Source organism: Pseudoliparis swirei, chromosome 5, assembly GCF_029220125.1.
Source record: "Pseudoliparis swirei isolate HS2019 ecotype Mariana Trench chromosome 5, NWPU_hadal_v1, whole genome shotgun sequence".
NCBI lineage: Eukaryota > Metazoa > Chordata > Actinopteri > Perciformes > Liparidae > Pseudoliparis > Pseudoliparis swirei.
In genome coordinates this window covers 20,835,658-20,855,831 of record NC_079392.1, presented here as the reverse complement: position 1 = coordinate 20,855,831, position 20,174 = coordinate 20,835,658, and the positions used below count along the sequence as shown (strand labels likewise).

At 41.8% G+C, this 20,174-nt stretch overlaps 2 protein-coding genes across 3 annotated transcripts in view; both read right to left on the bottom strand.

Annotated features, from left to right (window-relative positions):
* The window catches only part of abl2 (c-abl oncogene 2, non-receptor tyrosine kinase), a 33,764-nt gene extending 31,834 nt beyond the window's left edge, over positions 1-1,930 (bottom strand). For both annotated transcript variants that reach the window (XM_056414591.1, XM_056414592.1), the window contains exon 1: positions 1,345-1,930. In XM_056414591.1, the coding sequence (XP_056270566.1) occupies positions 1,345-1,564 (220 nt within the window). In that variant the 5' untranslated portion in view covers positions 1,565-1,930. The remainder of the gene's footprint in view (positions 1-1,344) is intronic.
* An 850-nt stretch (positions 1,931-2,780) lies between these two features.
* soat1 (sterol O-acyltransferase 1) lies at positions 2,781-10,385 on the bottom strand. Its single transcript, XM_056414755.1, has 16 exons — positions 10,286-10,385; positions 9,487-9,632; positions 8,405-8,463; positions 7,512-7,660; positions 7,280-7,339; positions 7,028-7,135; positions 6,577-6,862; positions 6,188-6,266; positions 5,967-6,051; positions 5,640-5,685; positions 5,405-5,534; positions 5,217-5,314; positions 5,030-5,128; positions 4,770-4,905; positions 4,461-4,606; positions 2,781-4,352 (listed from the first exon to the last, which is right to left on the bottom strand). The coding sequence occupies exons 2-16, from the start codon at positions 9,629-9,631 to the stop codon at positions 4,287-4,289; spliced, it is 1,692 nt and encodes a 563-aa protein (XP_056270730.1). The 5' UTR covers position 9,632; positions 10,286-10,385; the 3' UTR covers positions 2,781-4,286.
* Between the last annotated feature and the right edge of the window lie 9,789 nt (positions 10,386-20,174).

Sequence of the window (20,174 nt, the reverse complement as noted above, 5' to 3'; positions counted from 1 at the left end):
TCAGTGAGGACGTTGGGTCTGGGACATCAGTGGAAAGGAAAGTTACGGCAGTAGTTTTTACCTTTATGCAGCACACAGCACATGTGACACTTCATCATGGAGGACACGAGTGAGAAACAAAGCCAACTGCGGGTAGACCGACACAAAACATTCCAAAAGGTTTACACTCAAATTGCGCATAGGATGTAAAAAAAAAACACACAAAGAGAGAGAAGTAAAGCAAAACAGTGTGCAAGTTTAAGTTTAAATTGAAAACACTACATCATGAAAAGCCTTAAAATGCATGACTATGATGATGATAATATTCATGTCACCAACTCGGCATCCTGTCATCCCCATTACTTCTCCGCACAGATCGGCCACTAAGAGACCTTGCCTGAGGGGGAAAGGGAACATCGAGGGGGAGTTACTAGTGGGCTATTTGTCTGTGGTTCAGATCTGCATTGTTCTCCGTGACTAACAGAGCAGATAACAATATCAATGCACCGCTATTGCCCCAAGGCAAGAACATGGTTTACCGTAGGTACTGCCGCACCTCTTTTTCTGAGTGTCTCTTTATGTACGACTCACAGTACTCATGTTATACATAGATTTACTAATCGTGTGTGACGATAGACTGCAGGATATTAAAGTATAATCACGCAAGAGTAGCTTTAAACATGATTGCATGAGCACAATCATGCAATGACAGAAGGCGACTCTAAATAATTCACATACATCTCCCACTGGATCCAACTGTGCAGTCAGCTTGCTGAGTGTGTTGTAACAGTAGACATGATCAGACAGAGGATGCAAGTGAGCATGTGAAAACCACTAGGTAGTGTAATGCGAGCCCGTGGTGGCTGCTATGGGGTGGAATTGCTGATCAGCCTCCGGAAGCAAAGATCACTGTTTACCAAACCAAATCTCACAAACAGAGGGGACTTAAAGATAACATAACTGTCTCACCTCCAGTCACGACCCTCGGGCTGAGCAGAGAAGACTCTCTCTTTTTTCAAGAACACTGTTCCTCCTTTGGGGAACATCAAGTCACATGCAGCACATAACGTAGCCGCACACGCTCCAACATACTGCTATACTCATGCCAAATCTGAGCAATTGTGTTGCCCGCCTTCTGACTAAACGGCCTCCTGTCTACAGACACTGACAGCTGACAAATTAACACTCCCATGGTAAAATGGATGAGACATGAAAAGCCACGGTTATTTTGCATCTCTATTTCCGCTAACGCGTCGTTGTCAAACTAGCACCGACTCGGCTAGCGAGCGCTCATCAGCAGCAAACACATATCAAAGTAAAACCACACTCCTTCACATCTTTTATAAAACACGGTGCTCTTGTTACCTGAATGAAGTGTGAAGACGTTGATCGAAGGGTCGGGCACGTTCACTGCAGCGGTCCTGCCAGGCGGTGTCCCGGTGCTGCTGCTGCCGGGTTCCCGGGGTCTCCTCCCGGCGCCGCTCCCCCGATTCCCCTTCCCTTGGTGCGGTTGGGACGCGTGGGGCTGTGGTGGCTGGAGTCCGGTCGATGTGCTCTCACCGACGCGGCCTACCTGCTGCCCCATCCCGGTAGTTTGGTGTAAGGACGCTCGGGACGAAGCGAGCAAACCCCCCTGCGCTCCCCTCCTGGTTCACATTCCCCCGAGCTGCAGCGGCCTGGCCCGAAAGGTCTTCCTCAACCCGCAGCTCGCTCTTCTTCACGGAGCGTTACGTTGACTAGCTCCTATTAGCTCGCCTGGCTAGCTAACGTTAGCAGCTATCGGTGAAACCCACCCACTCTGCCTTGAACAATAAAATTGCGACCCCCGGCGCGTGACAGCGTTTGTCTGTGTCCCGGTGATCCAGATGGTGTCCCAACCGGAAAACAACGGTGTCCGGCGAGCGAGATGCTGTCAAATCTGGGGCTTTTTCAGAATCGTTTTGCCGTTGTTCGGCCGCCGCGCGCCCCCTCTGACGCCGCCATCTTTACCGCAGAATAGGATATGTGTTGCACAAGGCGGGGGGGGGGTTCGCCGCGATCCCCTGTCACCGTGATCCTCCACTTCTTCGGCACCGACACCAACCGGGTCCCAACTATTCTCTGGAGCGGGCGGAGGGAGGGGGTCTGATCCCGGCGTCCTTGAGAAAAATGCTGAAAGACTTCAAACACCATTAGCAGATAATATTTCATCAAGCCAATGCAGAGTATTGATATACAATAATCAGTGCTTCAATGAATAGTTTGACATGATCCGTACTTTAGAACTGTAACTAGGAAAATATGGTTTTATAGGTATGCAATTATTTTATTGATGTAAAAAAGTCCATTATAAATACATACCAACTGTGCAGATGTCAGACAGGTATCAGTTGATCAGTAATATGAATGGCCTCAGAAATGCAAATCACAGCCTACCAATGAATCATAGAATATAACTTGTACATTATATATTTCTAGACAGTATTTATACACTTGTATACAGCAATAGATGTGCTTACCGGTACTTTACTCATGTATTATCTGATTATGTGCAAATCAACTCTACAAGAAGACTTTGAATGCTAATTAATTAGCAAATTGTCCATTATATGCATATACACATTTACTATCTACAACCCATTCATAAAAGATGAAGTTGAATAAAATCGAAAGGGAACATATTTAATGCTATTCTTATACTTTGATGTGCCTTTAAAGAATCAGGAGACAATATACTCATTAATAACAATGGCACCTGACAATGATCTATTTAAGGCCAGAAAAGAAGATCACAGTCCACACAGACAAAAGCTCCGCTCTCCAAAAATAAATATCTAATTTTAATAAATGCATTTCTGCAGGTTGGCTTTTTTCACTATAAATATATCTTTATTCACAAAATCGTAAAGGCATAAAGCAAACTAAATGCTTCAGTGAAATACTCAAGAGTTACTTAGTAAAAAGTATCACAGGGTATTCCAATATGTCTGCCATTATCTGTACAGGTTTAACAAAAGTTGCTGGTACTTGTCTTTGTTAGTATACATTTGTAAAGGTCTCTGGGGAAGCCTCTCCTGCTCCTGAACACAACTCACAGATAAATTGAGCAGAGAAAGAATCCAAAGCAAAGGCTTGAATACAGTGACACCTTGTGGTCAGGAAGTGCCGAGTTTTCCATGAGTGATTTTAACCTCATATTGTGCATCTCAGTATTCACAAGTATAAATACGGTCACCCTGCATTTCAAAATATATCAGGATTGGCAACATTAACTTTGTGATTTCCTCAACATAATACTAATGTGTAAACAAGCAGTTTCAAGACCACAGGAAACAAAAGCACAGTGAGCCTATACATTCCTTCCTCCATGAGTTTGAAATGGAGATTACCATTCTGTAAATGTTTGATTCAAACACACTGAATAAACACTGTTATTTCATGTACTCAGTATCCAACAAAGCAACCTGCAGCCCTAATCAAGTATTACTATTTCAAACTTATAACTTATCTAGCAGCCAGCTGCAACATTTATATTCGGTTATTCTGTAGTTATTTCACCTTCACATAACATTTGTCCAATAACTTAGGTTCACAGCAAACACTCTATCCATGATGCTCGATGAGTGTTCAAACTAGTTCAGATGAAAACCCCAAGATTACATTCAGAAGTCAGACTCCATACAGCAGTTATCTACAGTTTGTAAAAACATGTTTTCTGATGATAACCATCTGGATCTTTTAATCATGGTTTCAGATTCACTATGAAATAATCCGTCGATGTGTCAAAAGTCACACATTTCTCTTCAGAGAAATTAACTGCAATATTGAAGAGATAACACAGAGGCCACAGTTGTTAATATATATTCATAGAAAACATCGGCCATTTTTCACAAAATAAATCTTATTGGCAGTGAAAGTATATAACATTGAAAGGCTTTCCAAACATTCTGAAATTGTATTATTAACCATTATTGCATATGTTAATGATGCTTGTAAAGTGTTTGTATTTCGCTGCCATGTCATATGTGCCACTATTATGTTGGCACAAGGTTTCACAGTTGATCAATGCAAAAATAATCAGAGTACATCTGAACAATATAAGAGTTCACGTGGGATGTTATGTGAACTTGTAGTTGTGTAGAGTTTGTCTTTGAAAACATAAAACAAGCCCGTAAGGCATTACTGTGACAGAGTAAAGAACATTTTGGCACTGAAATAAAAAATATATATAGAAAGATCAGAAAACATGTCAGTAACAGAAAGGTTGGTCAGATGTATTCAGATGAGTGATGATAGTCAGCAGTCGTCCAAACGTAGATCTCAGCCGATCAGAGTCCTCCGTCAGGCCTCTGACAGCTCCAAGAGCGAGGCGTCACCAACTCAAGGAATGAAGGCTGGAATAAAAAAAAAAATATATAATTATAAAGTGAAATTTGTGTTTAGGCTTCAGGTTGGCAAAGCAAAACATATTACTGTGCACAAAGCAATGCTGCCGGTGTTACCTCCTTCAGGGGGCAGTAGCGCTGGGCATACCACTCCTGGGAGTACAGACAGATGATGACCCCCTGGCCCAGGAAGAGGGCCGTCCACATGATTACATTCCAGATGGGGCCTTTCCTTTGGTCATGCAGAATGAAGTTGAACATTACTATGAGAGGGTGAACAATTAAGATGAGGTTGAGAGCATGATGAAAAAGAGAAATACATCGATATAACTTGACCACATTATTAGTTGCGTCATTAGACAGAATAATATTTATTAGATTTCGCTGAAGTTTCAAGCGGGAGTGAGAATAGGTCTCGTCTCTTACTTCCAAAGCACATGAAGAGGCAGAAGAGGACGGGATAGAAGAAACCAAAGCAGATTGCAAGGATGTACTCGTGGACCACGGCAGACACGGTAAACACAAACAGCATGGCGACTACTCTGAAACGCCTCTGAGACAACTGGAATGACAACAGGCAAGTCAATACAAAATAGTCAATACATCCCTATAAAACTGAACCAACACAGAATGCAACTTGTGTCCTTTTAAAAGAAGAAGTTTTGATCAATATCAAAACCACTCACCCACAGGAAGTCCAGGTACACATAGTAGTACAGCCAGTCATGGACCACTACATTCCAAGTCCGATAGTAATTAGCAAAAGAGGTAGAGTTCCACCAATCCTGTGACATCAGATCAAAATCAAGTATAAAGTACAACATAATAACTTCATTAATATTGTGCTGAGGCTGGCAGTGACAGAAGAAGTACCTTATAAAACATCCGGTCTGCAAATCGGAGCATCTCACCAAAAGCATTAAGCCAACAGTGGAGGAAGGCAAAGAATCCCAGGAAGAGAATCAACACTCCTGCAAATGAAGAAAGATGCACAAACATGTTTCATTGGAGACGCAGGGGTGGATGAAAGGGTATTTGTGGATGAGGATGGCTGATCTTACCTGGCAAGATAGAGTTAAAGACACAGAGGACCATGGCCCTCAGGTCAAACAGCTGCAGACTGATGCTGCGAAACTGAGGGATGCACAGCCGCACAAACACGTAATAGGCATAACACATACAGCCTAGGACCTGTGGGGTGGGAATAGATGAAATAGTCAGAAACAAATGGGCTAACATCTTGTGCTTGCAATTTTAAAATAAATGTCACTCTTAAAATGTGAACGCGATTAGTACCTGAAGTAACTTTGTGGCTACGTAGCTCCATCTGATCACTGGGCTCCTGCATTAAGTGAGACACAATATTTTACCAAACATATATGTGCTAGATCTTGGCACACTCGGCACTTTAACCTGCTGGAATTTCACTCTGGTCACTGCCTTGTGTATATATTTTGTTTCCTCAGTATATTTAGTATTATTATTGCATTTTATCTTTTATTAATGCTCTAATGTGCACCCGCTGCTGTGATCCTGCAATTTCCCCACTGTGGGACTAATAAAGGAATATCTAATATAATCTACTGCATGAACAAAGACAAACAAAAGAGAAGGACTGTTCACCTGGGGTACTTGTCTCTGTAGATGAGCGTAGGTGCAAACAGAAAGTAGAGATACTGAGAGACCTGAGGGATCACTGGGCTCGGGCCTAAGAGGAAAGGAGAGACTGCTTAACATAAAAGGACGAAAGGAAACACAGCAGCTAAGAGATAGAAAGACATTTCATGAAATGCCAAATGAGAACTGCACATTGACAAAAATAAAATAAAAAGGAAGTGGCATACTGTTCTTTTCTTTAACCCAGGTCAGGACTCTTGGTACATTCTCCCGGACAAAGGAGTGAGATTTCATCAATAGACGCACCTGGAATTAGACAAACAACATCAACGGACACAGCAGCTATTACAACTTATCCAAAACGGTACTTGAAAGTTTTTCTAGGTCAAAAAATTCTGCCTACATCACTTTAACAGCAGACATGTTTTAACATGATTCTAATTTGTTTATTTATCATATTCCATTGTAAACTTTGATATTTTTTATTTTCAGATGATGTCATACACTATTGAACTGTGTTTGTCTTGCAGAAATCACCAGGCCAACTTCTTTGCATGTGCAAACTGTTTGTTACTCTAAAACAACACACTAACCACGGACCGCATCCATCATCTACCTGTTCCAGGATGACGATGAAGCACGAAGCAGGCGGGAAACTGTTGATCACCACCACATATGTAGGCAGGAATCCCACACCCACAGTTTGGTAGAGCAGGAATACACAGCCAAACAGCAAACTGCACCACCTGGGGTGAGTGTAAGACCCAGACTGGGTCTGTGCCCACAGGTAGAACAGCGAGTAAGGGACCAGCACCACGGACAGGAACATGCAGATCCACGTGCAAACCACCAGGGGGAACTGTCCAAACGCATAGACCAGCAGGTCAAAGTGCAGCACCAGTCTGAGGCAAAGGAGATAAAAGTAGAAAGGAGGAAACTTGAAGCCCTTGCTCAAGACAGATTATGTAACCAAGATGGGAAATTACAGAAATGTAAGTAATGCATTACTAAATAAAAAGCTTATTAAAATCATAAAAGGCATTACACATAGCAGTCTTTGACATTACCTGCCTTCCTCAATCATATCGACCACCAGTGTGCTAAGGATGAAGAGAATGAGCAGGGCTATAAACATGTGGTAGATAGTCCGGATGTGGTTCACCTCAAAAAGCTCACTGCAGAAACACAGAAAGGAGGCATTAGCGACACTAATGTTGACAAACAATCTTTGAGCTGCAGAAACCTAAATGAAGTGCACATTAATAAACAAATGTTTCATTACAATATTTTCATTTCTTTCAGATCAACCATCAACTTACTCCAAGAGGGACCTGCGACTGACAAACTGCTTGCCCTGGCCATGAGGAGGCCGGAAATTCCTAAAAGAAAAACAGAGAGACATCAGTGACCAGCAAATCTATTTTCTCTGAGAGAAAAAGTGTGTGTATGACACCAGGAGAGAAATGGAAAAAGTTTGTCCTATGTGCTGAAACCCCACACATCTAGTTTAAGTGCAACTTTTAAAGGCAGGTAGGAGTTGCAGGGCAGCACCCGAGTTTGCTTCTCTCCTTCTCCGTCAGCGGCGGTGAGAAGACGTCTGGCACAGGCGCCGGCTCCAGGACGGCCGACTCCTCGATCAGACTGTCCACGAAGTCATTGACCTGGCAGTCAAACTGGTGCATCAGGTCACTCTTCAGGTACTGAGCAATAGAGCAGAAGACACAAGAAGAGTTATCATTCTGCAAATACTTAATGCATGTGGAATATTTGGGTTTAATAAATAAATAAAAAAGAGAAGAGTTGCAGCCACATTGCTTCTCATTTTTCCACACCGGTCAAAAGAAAAGTCAGCTTGAAAATATTTTCTCAAGTGTCCTTGAACCCACTGAAACACCCATCATCTTTATTCTGCCAAAACTTGGTCAAGATAAATTTGATTTCAATGTATAAATTAATTTTCACATCAATTGTTTCGTTTTTTCTTCTAGTCACCCAGACTTTCCTAAGTTCAGATATGATATATACCTTTATTTGTCCCACAGTGGGGAAATTTCAAAAATCATATATATATCTCAATATATTACATATTTCTTAACATCAAGAGAGCAAATATGATTTAGCTCATAGATTAAGAGATAATTTAATCAATCTGGTACAGTTTTAGTGTAAGAACGTATTAAAAGAGATAAAAATATATGTGCATACATATACACATACAATACGCCCAACAATTAAAGTGAGTGCTAAAAGACTAACTGAAATATACGGTTCAAATGCATTAAAATGTACTTTACTGTGGCAGTGTGTGAACTATAATATATTGATTTAAAGGGCAGGATGACAGAATAAATATTAATTGGATGAAACTGTAAATCACAGTTTGATAGGCCCATTACATCATTCTGGTTGAGACATTTATTAACCTAAATTACTGACTTACTAACCTCTGCTTTTCTTTTCAGTTGTAGCTTTCTGCTGATCACCTGTTCCACTTCAAATGTTCCTAGAATTGCAACGAGAACACACAAGTCTGAGCATATCTTTCCATCCAGTTATTATTTTTACCTGCACAGGTGAGCTGGAGCCGATCCCAGCTCACATTGGGCTCACACTGGAGAGGTTGCCAAACCATCAACGCGCTGACAGACGACCGTTCACTCACATCCACACAAATAGTCTCTGCGCATGATAAAATGTAATTAACACATGCTCTTTGTAATCTTCCAATATCATTATTAAGCTCCGTGCTCGGGAGGCACTCAAATAAAACCAAAAAAACAGTTGCCAGCTTTCCTCGCCTCAGCGGAACCGTCACCTGGTAAATGTAAACTCGGATTCACAACATGACAAATGTTTGGATAAAAGGTAATCTACAGATCGCCGTTCTGTGAGGCATCGGAGAGACAGCAGTATCAAAAGCATTCAGTTTAGTTTTACTGCTCGCATAGAACGAAAACATGTTTCCAGCACCACATGCAGCCCAATATATGAGCCTTTTGAAAAGTAATGGAAAGATATGTAGCCAATAGTCAAGTACTTCACTGTCAGTTTTGTAAGATTGTAGAAGGTTATGGAAATAACACAAGTCATATGACATCCGTCTTTAGATCAAATGCTGCAAAATCCCAAATGAGACACACCTATGACATCAATTTGACTGCTAGAGTTAAGGTTAGCGTCGCTTATTAGACTTAGATAGTTACTGAGGTCTATCACACAAAGAGAGGTGCTCCACTGAACTGGTTTAACCACAAGTCACATCATAGAGAACACACCTTATCACATTCAATGTAGTTTATTTTCTATGGCCCAATATCACACATTACAAATTTTCCTCAGAGGGCTTTACAATCTGTACACATACGACATCCCTGTCCCAGGACCTCACATCAGATCAGGAAAAAACCCACATGTCGTGAATTCAGTAAAATTACATACAGGGAAATTGATTGGAATTGGAGACAGAAAAAAGTATGTTGACGGGGGTTAAAATCAACACGCACAATGCAAATTGAGATGTACTTACTATTGCTGGTAACTTGGGTGCCTCCATTGCCTTGCTGCTGGTGTCTCTGATTACATTCATCATTCAAAGACCCATCAGAATCAGGGAAGGTGGGAATCTGAGGGGCTGCTCGGCAGCGGAGGACGCCGTCATCCATACTCTCCATCCTGAAGAAACAGGATCACTTGAATGTAGACATTACTAGTAAAGGGAGTCACGTCACGAGGACACATGCACGAGTCTCATGTTAATAAGCCGGGTGAGAGTGCACAGCGGGGGCAAACAAAAGCAGAGCGCGCTCACGTTCAAAATCACTCTCGCATGACGCGACCACGCGGCAGACAGCCCCGGCTAACGGGTCAGTTAGCTCGGCCAGCTGAGAGCCGAGGAGTCGGTACAGAACACACACATTTCAGCTACACGTTCAACGTGAACGCAAACGTTGCCGCGAAGCCTCTTACCCAGTGTTACGGTTTAAGAAGCGACCGTGTTAACTGGTGACTTTGAACCAACGCGTCCGTTTTTGTCGTAGTTACAGACAGCCGTTGGAAATAGGAAGAGAACAAGTAGCTGCACAATTTGTATAGTATATATTAGTAAGTATATGAGGGGGTTTAAAACAATTAAACCAAGCGGCATTCACGAGAACAGCTATAAGTGACGTGAAAAGTCGCCAGTTAACACGGTCGCCTGTTAAACCGTAACACCGGCGACACTTGCGGCTGCTAGCTCTGCAGGTTTAGTCACATTAGCACCACTTGTTGACAGAAACGATGAAGAAAATGTAAAAATGCTCTGCGCCGACTTCCTGGCCACTTACTTGCTTCCTTCGGCGCGCCGGGTGCGTTCCTGTCTAGTCAACCTTCGACAACGACGACGAGTTAAAAGTCCTCACCCGGCTGCTGCTCACCTTTCCCCATATAAACAGAGCTGATGAGGAGCAGGGCAGCCGACGCTGATTGGTCGAAAGTCTCTCCTCCTGTTGACGTCACCAGCGCCCACAATGTTTACCATCGCTGACATGAAACCATAACTCATTGGTGTGCTGGACACTCCCTGTTCGAGTCCCTCCCCTCGGGGAGGAGGCTGCGGTCCATCATGGCCACGACCTCCCGCCACACCAATAGCTTTTCGACGGCGGTCGGGCTCAATGGACCCGGGACTGACTGACTGTCACCCCTTCACCTCCTCTCCTCCTTCTTCCTTCCTCTTCCTCCTCCTCTCTTCCTCCTCCTCCTCCCTCCTTGCGTTGATTGTTGTCAAATGTTGCACCTTCCACCAAAATTCGTTTGTTTGTGAAAACATTCATTCTTTGGCAATAAACCTGTTTCTGATTCTGATTCTGATTCTGATTCTGATGACGAATCAAACAATTTGGCATGCAAACCTAAATAAAATCTGAATTACAATTTTATATAATCGACAAATTCAACTGGCCGAGCAGTTAAAAGTCTCTACACACGACGAACAACATTCAAATATGACTTTACTCCGACTGACTGTGCAGTGTGTCTGATTCACACTGGAGGAAATGACATGACTTCTGGTTTGCTGTGAGGTCATTTAACTAAACACTAATATATTTATTTTATTGGTTTATTTGGCAGGAATAGATGTCTATTGGTCAAGAGAAACAAAGAATTGTATTCAGGAAATGAGCCACCGGAATATGCACCGTATGTCGCAGCACCCTTTCAGCTGAAGTAATGAAGGCCTTAAAACTACATTTCGTTCAAGGGACTAGGTTCAAGACAGGACTTATATCACATGATATTGTACTTTATTTGAACATATCCCTATATTCTCCCAAAAGGTTGTCGTCAATAAAAATTACCAACCGTCTTGGGCAGTGTGTAAATTGCCAGCTCTGCCTTTTATCTCCCTTTTTCAGAGAATAAATAGAACACATCAACTTCGTAAAACTATTGAAAAACTTTAGTGCGTCACAAACGGAAAGCGACTGAAAAAAAGATAAGGGAAAGATGTAATCTAAACAATCAAATCACACATTTATTACCCATGTGCATGATCATCTCATTCAATCTTTACACCACAGGTGCTTTATTCGATAAGAAAATAAATACCGCAATTTTATTATAATAAAGGCAAACTTATTTGAAATTGTCGATATCGCAAATAGATAAAGTATGATGTGTCACAGATCGTAAATGTAACTGGTCTTATGAGCTTAGTGTGTCCAATACAATTAACTGCAAAGACACAGGGATGCATATATAAAAATCCACCAACTGCATCCTCCAGTATAAGTCAGTCAGGGAAACATAAACACAGATTTGATTTTAGTTCATAGTGTTTATGACTAAATGACTAAAGAGGATCTTGTGTGGATTTGGACAGAAGAGGGATTGGAGGTCTCAATGCGGTAAAAGGCAATCACATCGGTACAAGTCTGTGTCTGTTGGAAGAGACTGACGCAGGATATTTAGCTGCCTGGCTGCAGGCAATGCACTGCGATGTGTTGACAATAGTCTTGAGAAACTATTCCAAATGTTCGTATGTTCACCATATTGAAGAGGAACATTTACTTCTGAACATCCTTGAATTTATACTCTTGGGGAGTGAGATTAAAACAAATTTAAACACAAGGCATGAAACAAACATTCAACTATTTATATACATTATGGGTAATTGTGTTTTCTATCATGACATGACAGCTTTGAATGCTCTGTCATAAGTAGGCAAGTTTAATTTGATTGGCATAAGATCTCTTACTACACATTCTGTGCAAACATATCAACACAGCTTAACGATCACAGAGAAAAGAGAATCAACATTACATTCAACATTTTAGATAAAATCCATTTTGAACTGAGCATCTACTGAATGAAGGCAGGCTATGTACAAATACAACAGATGCACATATCTCCATTTCATTTAACATGTTCAAAGTCCTCATTTTATTTCAATAGTGCTGCATATCTTCCCCCTGTGAGGATGATTGAGACACAACTTCACTGAGTTGGGATATAAACTCCGTAAGTAAATTTCAGATAAACAAATAAAATGAGGTGCCACGTAAACATTTAAAAAACAATTTATATCATGCTTTATATGATCAAATCTAACAATTTAATAAATATACACAAATATAGTACAGCAAAAGGCAAAATACCCATTAATTAATCATGTAAAATTCCTTATCATATATCCCTGCTTTCTATATAAAAGAGATATTTACAGTTCATGGTGCATATAAGCACAAACACATACAAACACACACACACGTACACACATACTCCTCAGGTCACAAGAAGCAGAGGGGTCCCAAGACAACAGTGATGTCAGGGATGAGGGGGGATAACGACCTCATCTCTAAGCCCAGATCTCTGACAGGGAGTAACTCCATATCACCTCGATGTAGCTCCGTGCTCCCCCGGACCATCACAACCACCTGCAGCTGCAAAATGATCAGACAGGAGAGACATGCAGAGAACAATTTTTAGCCGATTGCATAACAGAGAAGGATTTATTTTGCAGCCGAGAACAGGGAACCCTATCCCTTCTCATACAGAGGCCCCTTTGTTTAACATTGAGTAAACTGACGACCGATTCTTATTCTGTGAGTTCAAAATGACATAAATGAGATCAAATAAATACCCGATACTGAGCTGACGGCCATTCAGGGACTGATTTATACTAATTTGCAATCTTGTATTTTCTTTAACCCCAAAACACATTTTTTGACACAAAATACCACACCAGCATTATCTACAGTTCCTCCCAATCTGTGTTTTTCTGTTTCTTTACTTGATTTGCCCTCTGTACATTGCACAACACTCACGTGTTATTTATATTTGAGTTTAATTTTTTTTCCAGGAAGAAAAGAGAAACCTGAAGGAAATGGTGCTTTTGAAATTTGAAAAAAATATCTTATTCATCTCACCTCGCATTCCTTTCTGGACACCGTGGTAATGTGTGAAATGATTTCTTTGCCAGAGTCTCCCAGAATGTGAATCATCCTATTGGCTGAATTAGTTCTCCCAGCGCTACTCAAATGGTTTGCTTTCCAGCCGACAGTCATGAGCTGGAAAGATGTGTGGCTGTGTAACCGCAGGAACCTCAGCTGGACGACATCCAGACCAGCATAATCAAACTATCAGAGACAGAAACCATTCATGTCAAGTCTGAGGAAACGGTTCACTGATGCTAGATGTACGAAATCAATCACTCCATGAGGGCGTTACCTTGTTTCCACGGTGCTGCTGAATGAACCACTGGACAGACATTTTAGATTTCTTCTTTTCTGGTTCCCGACTCAATTTAATCTAAAGAATAGAAACAATAGCAACATTTTAAAGCCATCCTTTCTGCCATTTTATTCGTATATTAACATTACTCCCCAAAAATTATTTCCCAGGAGTTATCTTTATTAATGAATGCTGATTCCTAAACTTGAAATCATATTTCTAAGACATTTGAAATCATTGCTGTGGGAAATTTAGACAATCCCATCTGACCAGCATGTTTTAGTGGTGTGTTGTATAACTATACTCTTATGTAAGACCATTACATTATATCATGTTGTTGTTGTAGTTACAAACAAGAGGAAGAAAAACAAAGTGAGCCCATTTCCCACACAGCCTTAAAACCTGCCAATGTAAATGAGTGTACCTGAGGCTGTAACGGGTCAATGCAGGTTGTTCCTCCTGCTGTGAAGTTACAGAACACCTTCACAGCATCAAAGGGACAGCCTTGGTTGGGGTCCACATAAAAGTACCCTGAAAGATAATCAAATGGAGTGTCTGATCAGTCACACTAATCTGGGATACAGAGTATCGTCATAAGCAGATTTACATATGAACATTTTCAGACCCTCACCATCAATCAGATGTGGGTGGATGAGTCCCAGCTCGTAGCAGGTGGTGGCAGGGTCCTCTTTGGTTCCCTGAGGCTGACCGAGGGTCTCCTCATCTACTTCAGACCATCTCCTGGACACCGACTTGGGCTGAGACAGGAAAATCCATAATTCAATCATCAAACCAAAATACAGCTCTTTGAATATACTGTAAAACTGAATCCAACACAAAACAACATGATTGTTTAAATAAAGTCTGTATGAGAAACTCGTGCAGACATTTTGTTGTCCTTCTCTTTGCTTCGGGAGGCGGGGTGTCACATTTCCCAGAGATCTTGTACCGGGTCTGGTTTTGTCCGGTCCGGGCTCAGGTTTTGGTCGCCGTCTTTGTGTGGGCCTGCGCTCACCAGGTGCACCTGGTTCCCCCTGTGAAACAAATGCCTCTGCTTCAAGAGCATGGTGCAAACCTCCGAGGGGAGGAGCAGTACTCACAGCCATCAAGCTTCGAAGGGATCTTTAACTTAACAGTATGTTACAGGGAACTATGTAGACCAGGTCAAATCTTTTTTTGAAACTTTTAAAAACTTATATCGTGAGAGTAAAATGTCTTACTGGAGGGCCACGCTTGCCCTTTACTCCCTTTGTTCCTCGCCTCCCTCGGACACCTTTCACTCCCTGAAAAGACCCAAAACACAGTCAGGCTGCTGGCTTTTTCATTTGAACAGAAACTAAAAAGGCATGTGACCAGATCAGGTCCGGGAAGAGCCACAAACTTGTAAAAATCATAAACAAACATAAACAAAAACAGTCTCTCACCTTCTTTCCGAGCTGGCCCTGTAACAGAGACGGAACATAAATAGTTTAATAGAATGTTTCAGGAACTATTTATATAGCAGAATATCAAATCAACGTACAGCGAGTCCAAGGAAGCCTTTTGGTCCACGAGGACCACGAGGACCGCCCCCCCCCTGTGAAAACCAGCCGGTTGATTAATAACCTTGCTACCTGCTAAAACAACATACAAAAGAAAAGTAAAACACAACTTACCTGCTTTCCTTTATGACCTCTTTGACCTTTCTGCCCCTGCAAACCAGGATTCCCCTAAAAAAATTAAAATTCCACTTCTCTTAGACCAACTTAAATTATGCATATTTTTGAGTTCAAGTTATTATTATATATTTGCAATCACTTCAACCTTTTGCCCAGGTGGCCCCATCGCGCCCAGCATTCCGGTGTCACCTGGGAGACCCTACAGGTGAAGAAAAGAAAGACGAGAATGGTTTGACAACTGCTTCTCACACAACATTTAAATGATTAATGATTCTAATTTTGCCAGATTTCTAAAAGGTTTGTGCATCAGAATTGTGCATCTGCTCAGTGATTCAGAACTTTTCCTTCGTTGGCTAATGCAACAACTTTCACCCACCAGCAGACGACGAGTAAAAGATAAAAACATGATAGGATGAAGCAAAAGGAAAAACTGCAAGATAGCAGAAGCACTCCTCACAGGAAGCATACACTGTATTAAATACATATAACATAAGTAAACACATATTCTACATGTGAAAAGGAGAGGTGGAGGACTGTGTGTCTGACTTTTACCTTCGGACCAGTCATTGCAGACTCGCCCTTCTCTCCTGTCAGTCCTGGAATACCCTGTATGAAGAGCAGCGATGGTGATATTATGTTTACTCTTTTAGTGATCTTATTATTATGCTGGTGAACAAACTTGTTTACCTTTGGCCCCATTGGTCCAGGAGGTCGTTGCTTTCCTTTTGGTCCAGCTTTACCCTGAGAGACACAATCAGTAAGACAGATGTTAAATACAGTGAACTGCATACATGAAATATAAACAGTGAACATACTGGACATATAATTGCAAGAATTATCTCACATTTAAATATACAACATCACATTGTACCTTGAACCCTGGTTCTCCAGTGTTCCCCCTGATCCCAGGAGATCCAGGTTTTCCCTACAAGAACATAATGTTTAAAATGCATTGAATATTCCAAATCTGTAGACTAAGCTTGCATAGATATTTATGAATAAGGGTATATCCCCGTGGTTTTATGGTCCATGGTTGCACTTTATCCATGCTTGTTTTGGAGCTCACCGTTATGCCGGGCCTGCCAGCAGATGCAGGAGCTCCGATGAAACCTCTATCACCCTTTGGGATGAGCAGAGGAGGGACTTCATTTAGGGAAACCCTTAAACAACAGTTTGAATTGCAGTATGCAACATTTCACTTACCGGATCTCCTTCATTCCCCTCCACCCCCAGGAGGCCATCCAAACCACCTAAGCCCTGAGAACCAGATCACATGACGAGAAAACACAACACAAATCTCACTTTAACTTTGTGTGTGCTTGTGGCAGCTGGGTGTGTTTATATTCGGCTGCAGAGTGGGTGGAGCGGGGGTGTGGTTCAGGGAACGGTGGCTAATTGGCCTCAGCTGGTGGCGGATTGGTAATCAGCCCAGCCAAGGCCAATCTGTGCGTGTGTGCATCTGTCCCCATAAAGGAGCAGTAGGGAGTGAGAGTGGAGGGCAGAGGCACAGTCTGCAATGACAATAAATGATATTACCAAATATTCTTCTTCGTATGCCTTTCCTTCGGTGTGTGGGGAACAAACACACTGGTGACAGCCACAAACCTGTCACAGTGCTAAAATACGAGCTTTTCAATGTAACCTTTTTTTGTTTGCATGTTGTTTTAATCTTAGTATATGAAATGAGCGGTGATTTCGTGTAGCGTGTTACGTCCCCTTCTTATGTCATGGATTGTGTGATACTTGATATGTATTTAATCTGTCACAAGGGATACTTGCAGCTTTTCCAGGTCGACCAGCAGGTCCGGGTTCACCAAGCAGGCCTTCATCTCCCTACAGAATGGACTTCATTAGTTTAAATTGAATTGAATAAATAAAAAATCAACAGAGAGAACAAAGACAGTGATAACGCTGTTTACATTAAGTGAAGTACATTTCTTCAAAAGTGTAAAAAAGCGGTGTGCATGAAAAAATATTTTTTACATTTTAGAACTTACAGTTTTTCCAGGAGCTCCTTTGTTTCCTTTCCTCCCAGACTGGGCTGTTTTACCCTTTATAAAGACATTATTTGCATTATGACAATTTGTTTCGGTTTTATATTTCCCATTTGAGCTGAGCAATGCCTTTTTTTATACCTTTGGCCCATGACTTCCTTTAAGTCCTGGAAGCCCAGGAGGACCAGCAGGTCCAGATCGACCTTTAGCACCTGGAATGCCAATGAAACCCGTCTTCCCCACCGTCCCCTAAGAAACAGTCACACACATAAATAACACCATAACATCACCTCTATTTACTGAATACATAGAACTAATCAAATACCAGATCAATAAGTAACATTGAATGATCTAATTACAAAGACTGAGAAATGCAAACTCAATCCTTTTAAGTACACATGTGCTTTCCCACCATTGTGCCTCTTGTCCCATCGTCTCCTTTTGCGCCCTTTTGACCTTTAATGCCCTGGGGATTACAGATGGACGGTGTGTCACTGTGGTTACATCTTTATGCATACCATAAAATATGTTTAACCAGAGTTATCACGGTGTAATGACGTCCCACCATGTCTCCTTTGTTGCCTTGAAGGCCGAGCTGGCCCGTGTCACCGCGACTTCCCTGTATCACACAAAAACACAGCATGAAAGGTATTGAGTGACCTCCTTCAGATCACGCAGCATTTCTCTGCAACATAAATAACAAATGGCACATTACACCTTTGGTCCGGGGATTCCAGTTTTGCCCTCAGCGCCTTTCTCGCCTGGCAAACCCTGAAAAGACACAAATAAAGTCTAATTAATAAAAAAACAATTAGGAATGAAAAAAACAAGATCAGGCGCTGAAGTTAAATCATATTTGTTTTGTATGGAAACCAATGAATGAAAAGCAGTTTTAGGCACCGTTTATACAATCTTAATTTACACAATCATGTCTTTGACACTGAAGTGTAACTAAACATAAGGAGAGATTATCTAGTGGGTAAAATGTTCATGGTGCGCATGCATAGTTACAAATAAGGGTGGCCTGGATGCAACTTTAGTTTTCTCTTGAATATTATCCTGTAAATGCAACATTAGGTCCAAGAATACATACTGGTGTCGACGGTCCAATTTGTCCAGCGGGACCTAAACTGCCATGGGGGCCCTGAAATGAGAAGGCGTCAAACATACAGTGTTTATTATTGTAGGAATAGAATATATAGCATATATACAATAAAAACATAAATAATATAGCCGCATGACGCGTGCAAAAAAAGGGCACGCTTTATTAATGATAACATGAAGCTAATAATTGGTAATAATCGTGATCAAACAGAATTTTGGAAATCATCAATCAAAGGATCTAACTGTTACTGACAGTGTGTCCTTGGAGCCCCTTCTGGCCTTTGGCCCCTGCGGCCCCAGTGTTGCCCCCTGGTCCGAACCGTCCATGCATGCCTGAAGAACCTCTGGTACCTGGCTCACCCTGTGAAAACATCAGCAGATTCGTCACACATTACGGCCTCTCAACCAAACTTTCAGCATTCCTTCTGCAGACTTTGACCTCAGCTTAAGGTCAAGTCCAACAATACTTCTGTTTGACCAAAAGGACTGACCTTCAGTCCTGGAACTCCTTGTTTTCCTCTCTCCCCTGATGAACCTCCGTCTCCCTGCAAAAGAGGAGGGGCAGAGCAAATACATTGTGCTGTTTTAATTCAAGCTTCAAAAATATGACTGACTGACTTATATATATATATATATATATATATATATATTCTAGTAAACTATGCCGCGGACATGCGGTCCTGTCCACCTGTTTCCCTGGTGGCCTCTTTGCTCCCTGTGGCCCTTGGTTGCCTCTGTTGCCTTCAGCTCCTTTTGGCCCTCTCTGTCCAGGAGGCCCAGTGTTTCCCTTTTCACCCTGAAATGTAAATTTAAAAAAATGGTTTCCAAAATTGAATTGATAAATTTATGTTCCATCTACTTGTGTAATCAAAGCACTAGAAGTGTGGTGCCGAGGATGCTGCAGCACCCTCTGCTGGATATGAGTATTGTTTGGCATTTCAAGGCCCATTTGCAGTGTCCGTCACGCCGTTCTCCTTTGTCTGACTTCAATTGCAACATTGTTACAGTAAATAAGTTTGAGTTTGGAGCTGCTACAATCTGGACTGGTTGATACGTTGTAATCGGGCGCTCTGAAATCCAAAGAGAAACACACCTGCACCATTCATGCTCCTCCAAGAGAGTTGTTGTGAGTTTGTAATGAGTGAGAGTTCCATTGAGCCAAATGAAGGCTGGAGAAAGGCAGTTATGGTTATTGAATAAAGTGACGGAATAATCTTTGTATATTAGGTGGCAGCATCCCCAGCTCAGATCGTCTTCCAACGCATATTTTGTCTGCTGCATTTTTGAATTTTCCAGTGTGTAATGACCGTGGATCAGTTTGAGAGAAACTTTTTATTTCACAGAACTCACAGATTGACCTTGTTTTCCAGCTGGCCCCTCAGGTCCCTTTAGATCAACTGGACCCTAGACACAAAAGCACTGGGTTACTCGTCACATGATCACGCGTACCATAAGGCCCAGTCAAACCTGCAGACTGCATCAGCCTCTACTCCTGTGTTTGTAATAAATCTGACATTTTAGTGTCTTTGCATTCAGTTAAATCTAAAAAGATATGAATCAAATCTGTGACAAGCACAGTCTAATCAATCTACCTCCTCACCATCGAGACCAGCAACTCCCTCTTGCCCCAAAGCTCCTCTGGACCCCTGGAAAGGCGACAGAAACAACAGAGTGATGAATCATTGAACTTGAGACCGTCCCATCGACGCTACTCTTGTTAATAATATTTCTGAAGCATGTTACGA

Coding starts and splice junctions, on each gene's coding strand:
- soat1 (XM_056414755.1), bottom strand. CDS start 9,631: ATGGAGAGTATGGATGACGGCGTCCTCCGCTGCCGAGCAGCCCCTCAG. Junction 7,340..7,511: donor AAGGAGAGAAGCAAACTCGG/GTGCTGCCCTGC, acceptor TTTTTCTTTTAG/GAATTTCCGGCCTCCTCATG. Junction 4,353..4,460: donor GCTACTGCCCCCTGAAGGAG/GTAACACCGGCA, acceptor TTTTTATTCCAG/CCTTCATTCCTTGAGTTGGT.